Here is a 6,367-nt window from a genome sequence, read left to right as displayed (position 1 = left end):
CCTTTCACCAGAGCAAATTGGCTATTACTTCCAGTTACTAATACCATTGAAGGCAAAACAATTATAGCATGAGGTACACAAAATTTTGTGTACAGCTAACAGTGTGAAAACTGCTGAATGCAGACAACAGCAACCCCACCAATTCAAGACTCTGAAGAGGTATTAAGTGTTCCATCTACACTTGGCAGATCTTGTACAAGTTACTAGGATAAGAGTATTCCCTTTCAACCACTTTAACAACTCTAACTATGGTAGTGTTGGTTTTCTCCCCCAAACACTAAAAATGCCTTACCTGCATTACAAGGTGCTGCCTCAGTACAATGGCAGTACAATTCAGAAATACAGTACTTAGATAATAAAAGTCAAGAGCTTTAATCATCACAGCTGCTAGAGATGCTCAGCCTGTTTCAGTCCTATTTAAAGTATAAAACTTTTGTTTGCTTCTCAGAACATCTGCACCAGAATGTCCATCTCTATGAACTACCACTGCCTGCTTGGAATGAGGTTATACTACTACCTGTAGAAAGCTTTGATTCACTTCGAATTGATACTCAAAACAAGAGTTTAATTATGAAAAGATTTTAATATGATGACATAGTTTATTTGATGTTAAAGTCAGATCAGCAGCTTCTGCTTTCCAGAATAACTCCTTCTACACTTCTTCATAGAATTAAGAAGTCTGTAAAGGAAAAAACAGATCACTGCCACACAATTAAAATCAATTATTACACTCATACCTTTATAACACCTGAAAAACTAGTTCCCAAACCAGCCAGGTGAACCACACTTCTCTTCTTGCAAGAGTATGAGGCTCAGACTTTCATGGGAATAATGAGAGCCCAGACTACAGAACAACAAGCTACAACTGCTTTGACAGCTTTCTGTTTAAGACAGAAGTTATCAGCTCCCAGACAGTTTAAGTTGCTTAAGTCTGAGTCGATCAGATTTAACCTGAGATTTTTCTGCAACAGTTACTGCCCACTGCATGTAGGTTTCTGCAACAGATCTAGGGCTGCAAACAGTCTAGGACTTGTCTACAAAAGTATCAGGTTTGTCTATAAAAGTGATTTACTTGAAATAAGTGTCTATAAGAAAACAACAGAAACCTATCCCCAAACCAGAAATCATACTACTTCTGTTTAAGACAATAAAAACCAAGATCTACTATCCTCTTTAGCACATCTACATAAGAAAAATATAAGCCTTGTTTACAGTAAAGACTAAATAATCAGCAGCTTTAGCAGCAGCAAATCTGAACTGCCTGATTTATTTTTTCAATCTTTATACTAATCAGGTACTTCATTTAAGTTGAGGTTACACAAATTATGAACTTGGTTCTAGGTGCAAAATTGATTTGTAAATACTCAAACTATTGAACTAGGTTCTATGCCTGCACAAGTACCATGGTGTTTGCGTAAATCAACATTAGACCCATGTTATAGTAATGGCTGTGAGTACTGAATGTCTGCCCTTACAAAGCATTCTGAAGTCATACCTGTTGTCTATTTTCCATCTGAAGAATGTTCATTTACTGAAAAAAAAAGAAAGCATTAATTAATAACTACTTTATCTAAGTTCTACTACTGTAGAAGATGGAGTTTTGAAGTTTTTAATTGACAATATATACGTTTTTCAAGAAGCACACTGAAATGTGTTAAGAAAACCTCAAAGTTTTGACTACTGTAGAGACTGAAGACTTAGATTTTACACATTTCCTCAAACTCAAAATGGGACCTAACAACAGCTGTTTAGAGCTTAAATACTCAGAATGCAGCTGCTTGTTCAATTATACCTACAGGCTACAATGGCTGAAAGTGTCTATCCATCCACACTTCTGTTTGAGAGTTTTCTTAAAAATGCTTCACATGTAAAGGCTGTCACAGCTACAGCTGTGACATTAAAAGGGAGGGTGGTGTATGGGTCACTGCTCTGAATGCAAAGACTAGCTAAGGGACATCCACATATATTTGCTGCAAATTATTAGTGAGCTCAGCAAACTCTAGAGCTACAGAACATATTAAGTTTAAAATACTTCTCTTGAAACTGCAGGGAAAACAGAATGGGAATTCTAAAGGAGTGAGATGTGAAAGGAAGCACCAAAGAAGACTTAGTGAGACAACAGCACACTTATGTCTGACTGAAAGTTCAAGGAAAATTATTCAAGTATGATCTGTCACTTCTATAGCTTTCATGACTACATGGTACCAAACTCTTAGAATGATACACTTGCCTGAAAATGTCTCAGAATCAAGTGCCTACACATTTCTTAGATAGATAGTTTTCAGATTGTATAGGTGGACTCCAAAATATATTCCAGGACTCTTATTAAAAATATTCCTTCACATAGCCGTGATAAAGAACGATGAACCATGCAACATTATCTTTAAACATGAGTTTTTCAAGCAAAGCCTAAAGACATAAGTGTATTTCACAAGCATTTTCCTGTAATGCAGCACAAAACTCTTCTCAAACAAGTTTTCCAGAAAGCACACAAAATAATTTATCTTTAGTTCAGGTGAGGACACAATGATTAACAGAGCTGGTAAATAAGTAACATCTAACTCATGCACACTTACCAACCGAAAGATCCTTTTAAAAGACATCAAAAAGTTTTAATCAAAAACATGGTTCTAGCACTAGGATTGTGTGCTAATTTGAGAAACACTTGACAGAGAAGTCACATCTCCTACAGGACATGATCTTGGCAATACATTTCTAAAGTGTCACTATGCCTTAAGAGATTTTCTATGAACTGGACAGCTTTAGTAATTCAAGTGACAATCATTCAAGCATTTTGCATTAACATTCAACAACAGGTACCTTCAGGTACAAAAAGGAAGACGTTCATCCATATACTGGTACCAGTGCAACACTACATGACTCCCTTGCCATTGTCAAGAGGGTCTATATTAAGTGTTACTAGCATACCAAATGGTAATTTTGTGCCATAAACAATTGTAGAACTTCATGATGAAAACAGTAGTAAAGCAGAAAGGAAGAAGGCTAAATCTTATGTAGTAGAGCAGTTCCCTCATCTAGTAGTTGTCAGCAACACTGATTCATTTCCACCCAGTAGTAACAAAAATTTCACTTCCACACTAATTAAAGAATCCAATTTCACTGACATTTCCAATTTCACTGTAATTCGTGTCTTAACTTAGGACACTGCAGGGCAATAGTTAAATACAGTTTCATGCTGACAACCGTGCCATTTGCAAACACCATCTCAAATGCACTAAGGTGTGATGTGACTGAGCTTTCATGTACACAACTACTTTCACACAACGGTCATGTTACACATGCAATTGCACTGTACTGCTTTGAATCAGGTCCTGAAGTGTTCTGAGCCAATGCCTGAAATCAACAGCATTGAGTTTCTCAGATTTCTTCTCACTGGGAATCCCTTATTTTAAAGGTGATTCACTAGTTTCAGAAAGTCTTGTTTGCCACTAGCCAAATTTAAAAGTCACATGGAACAAAGTTCATTATGTAATTATCTCACAGGACAGATCGAAGTTTAAATCAAGCATGCATGCAAGGCAGTACAGTGCTTCAATTAAAATGATGTACACGTGTTTCAGTGATGTTTCAGTCACCACATCCATGCTCACTTCCGGTACCTGCTAGATACTTCATTTCTGATGGAGAATTCCAAGAAAGTAGAAAAAAAAGCAAAAGTGAAGATTACTAAAGTTCAAGATGTCAAGGCATTTTCACAGCTACAGAACTAAGCATCAAAACCCATTACCCTTTTTCCCCTTGGTAAAATAAATACTTGGCTGCACAACTTACTAGGCATATATCAGAGGACTAAATATTGCTAAGAAAGATGACTGTCCTCCCACCCAGTCTATTCCTCAGTTTTGGTTTTGTTTCCTGATAGAGGAGCTCTGCCTCCCTTTAAGCTGCTTGTATCAGGTTCCAGCCACAGCCCAGGAATCTCCCACCAGAAGAAGACTCCACTACCTTGGGAATCAGTCATACCCAGAATAAAACAGGCATTCTACCTTATTTCTATTTACACACTGTCCTCACTGACTAGAACACAGCATATCCTTAGCAAACTCACCTCTGTAAGTGACACCACAAATAACAGTAACTTGGTGGAGGAAGCATTAAGTGTTTAGGCAGTCTGAGTAACAAGTGTTAAGATTGCCTAATGTGTATATAGCAAGACTGAGTTATGTGATTAGAGCAATACTGTTAAGATTTACAAAAGTGTAATTTTAGTTCAAGTGACACGTAGGAAACTAATTTAAGCAGCATTGTTTCAGGTTATATCAGCTAAGCTTGCAGCAGTGAGGAGGAGCAAAACTAAGCTACTGGGCTGAAGACAAGCTATACAACACACAGATTACCTTCTGTTATCCAGTAGAACAGGTGAAAAAATGGAAGAAAAACAATGTTATTCTGTGTAACAATTTCTAATCAACATTTCAAAGGCTCAGTCTAACTTAAAGATATTCTCATCCTACCTTCTTGCCAGCACCAACATTTGCCTTGGCTGTGCCCCTGACTTTCTTCATTCTGTTCTTACGCTCCTTTCTCTGCTTCCTGGAAGTCTTCTTCTTTTCATACAGGCCATGCTGTTAAAAAGCAGTTAAAGCTGCATTTACCATTGTTTCACTGCTAATAACTCTAAATTTAAATGGTATTATTTCTGAGTCTTCAATTACAGTTTAAATTTGAAATAATAGCAAGTTCATTAACTAATGAATGATTCAATATAGAACACAAGCTCTGAAGTAGCATACCAAGCAGCCCCATCTCTTATGCTACTTCCAGACCTTTAATAGTGGTTTGTTATCTATTACTGCTAAACACATCTGGTAACATCAGTTTTGCCTTCAGAATAATAAAGTAAAAAAACCTTAGCCTATCTTGCAAATGCAGAAGCTAACCTGTGCTATTTTAAGATCTCTCATATAACTGAGTACAGCAACAGTAGTTTCACAAAAGTTGGGTTTTTACACATGTAAATCATGAACAGCTAAATGCTTAAATCTATCCTAACTGCTTTCAGGATACCAGAAAACATACCCTGGCAAGTCTGTGCTTTGGTTCATTTTTCTTTGCATAGTCCAAGGAATCATAGATCATCCCAAAACCAGTTGTCTTGCCACCACCAAAGTGAGTTCTGAAGCCAAAGACGAAAATTACATCAGGGGTTGTCTTGTACATTTTTGCCAGCTTTTCCCTGATTTCTGTTTTGGGGACTGTGGCCTTCCCAGGATGAAGAACATCAATCACCTAAGAAAGAATTTTTACAAGTTGTATAAAAGGTCAATATCCAGTATAACAAAGAGGTGCTACAGTCCCACCATGAGCTTAACACTTTAAGCCACCTTAGAAGTAGAAAGTAGTATTCATTTGATACAAAAACATTCCTGCCTCACAGTTATTTGGACTGGAAAATACCTTTAACATCATGGAATCCAACAGTAAATCCAGCACTGTCAAGTCTCTCAATGGCACTAACACATATCCTCAAGTACCACATCTACATGTCTTTTAAATAACTCCAGGGATGAAGACTTTACTGCTTCCCTGGTCAGTCTATTCCAATGCTTAATAATTCTTCTGGTGTACAAATTTTGCCCAATATCCAATCTAAACCTCCCCTGGTGCAACTTCAAGTGACAAAAGAGTTTGCTACTTCACCATCAGTATACATCAACATGTTGAAACCCATAAGCTCTTATAGTAACTCTGGAGATTTTAAGAGCCTTGTACTTATAGTGGCCAAAATCCCTTTGCAACCCAAATCCAACAAATAGTTAAAGGCAATTTTCTGGGTTCTTTTACCATCTGCTTGCGCTGCAGCAGCCTGTTGGTCATGAACTTCCTGGTTCGGATAGTCACTGTGTCATTCTGCAAGAAAAAACAAAGTAGAACAAAACAATATCTTTACATGTGACAGAAACTTAATAAATATATGAATAATGCACAGTACAGCAACAGTCAGGAGCCTCAGATACTGACAGTGAACTCATAACCTGTGTGCACTGACTGGTCCTGGGCTACAGAAAACACCTGCAAGTACAGTGAAAACCTCACAAAGACCTTCACCATTCTGAAAAGATGAAGCAGCTTTTAATGAAACACATGGACAAGCCCAAGCACTGTGCTCCTGCACACTCCCACCCTTAAGAGGAAGGAGCACCCAAGATTACTGGATGCTCGACACTGAAACGTATGACAAAGGTCAGAAGATCCACACAAAACCTTACGAAGTTTTACTAGTTTAAACTAACTCCCTGTTAGTTTACACACTTAACAGGGAAATTAAGACGTTAGCTCCTGATTTTTCAGTGTAAGCACACAGCAGTGGGGTTTGGATAAAAGAGTAGGATGAAAGGGAGGTGAG

General features: G+C 37.6%; 1 protein-coding gene across 4 annotated transcripts; it reads right to left on the bottom strand.

Moving 5' to 3' along the window:
• Positions 1 to 579: 579 nt before the first annotated feature.
• On the bottom strand, positions 580 to 5,867 carry RPS24 (ribosomal protein S24). Of its 4 annotated transcripts, none has more exons than XM_009081038.1 (6): positions 5,806 to 5,867; positions 5,041 to 5,250; positions 4,476 to 4,586; positions 4,359 to 4,361; positions 1,496 to 1,531; positions 585 to 679 (listed from the first exon to the last, which is right to left on the bottom strand). In XM_009081038.1, exons 1-5 carry the CDS (start codon positions 5,836 to 5,838, stop codon positions 1,529 to 1,531), a joined length of 360 nt encoding a protein of 119 aa, XP_009079286.1. In that variant the 5' UTR covers positions 5,839 to 5,867; the 3' UTR covers positions 585 to 679; positions 1,496 to 1,528. The 4 variants fall into 4 exon arrangements, with proteins under 4 accessions (XP_009079361.1, XP_009079286.1, XP_009079213.1 ...); XM_009080965.1 differs by lacking the exon at positions 4,359 to 4,361 and adding an exon at positions 3,621 to 3,638 and having other exon boundaries at positions 586 to 679; XM_009080890.1 differs by lacking the exon at positions 585 to 679 and adding an exon at positions 3,621 to 3,638 and having other exon boundaries at positions 1,497 to 1,531.
• Between the last annotated feature and the right edge of the window lie 500 nt (positions 5,868 to 6,367).

Source organism: Acanthisitta chloris, unplaced genomic scaffold, assembly GCF_000695815.1.
Source record: "Acanthisitta chloris isolate BGI_N310 unplaced genomic scaffold, ASM69581v1 scaffold11900, whole genome shotgun sequence".
NCBI lineage: Eukaryota > Metazoa > Chordata > Aves > Passeriformes > Acanthisittidae > Acanthisitta > Acanthisitta chloris.
This window is presented reverse-complemented; position numbering and strand designations above follow the sequence as displayed.

Excerpts from the sequence above, each read along its gene's own strand:
- RPS24 (XM_009080890.1), bottom strand. The coding sequence starts at position 5,838 with ATGACCAACAGGCTGCTGCAGCGCAAGCAGATG. Across the intron at positions 5,251-5,805 it reads TGCTGCAGCGCAAGCAGATG|GTGATTGATGTTCTTCATCC; the intron begins GTAAAAGAACCC and ends ATTCTTTCTTAG. Across the intron at positions 4,587-5,040 it reads CAAAGCACAGACTTGCCAGG|CATGGCCTGTATGAAAAGAA; the intron begins GTATGTTTTCTG and ends GCTTTTTAACAG.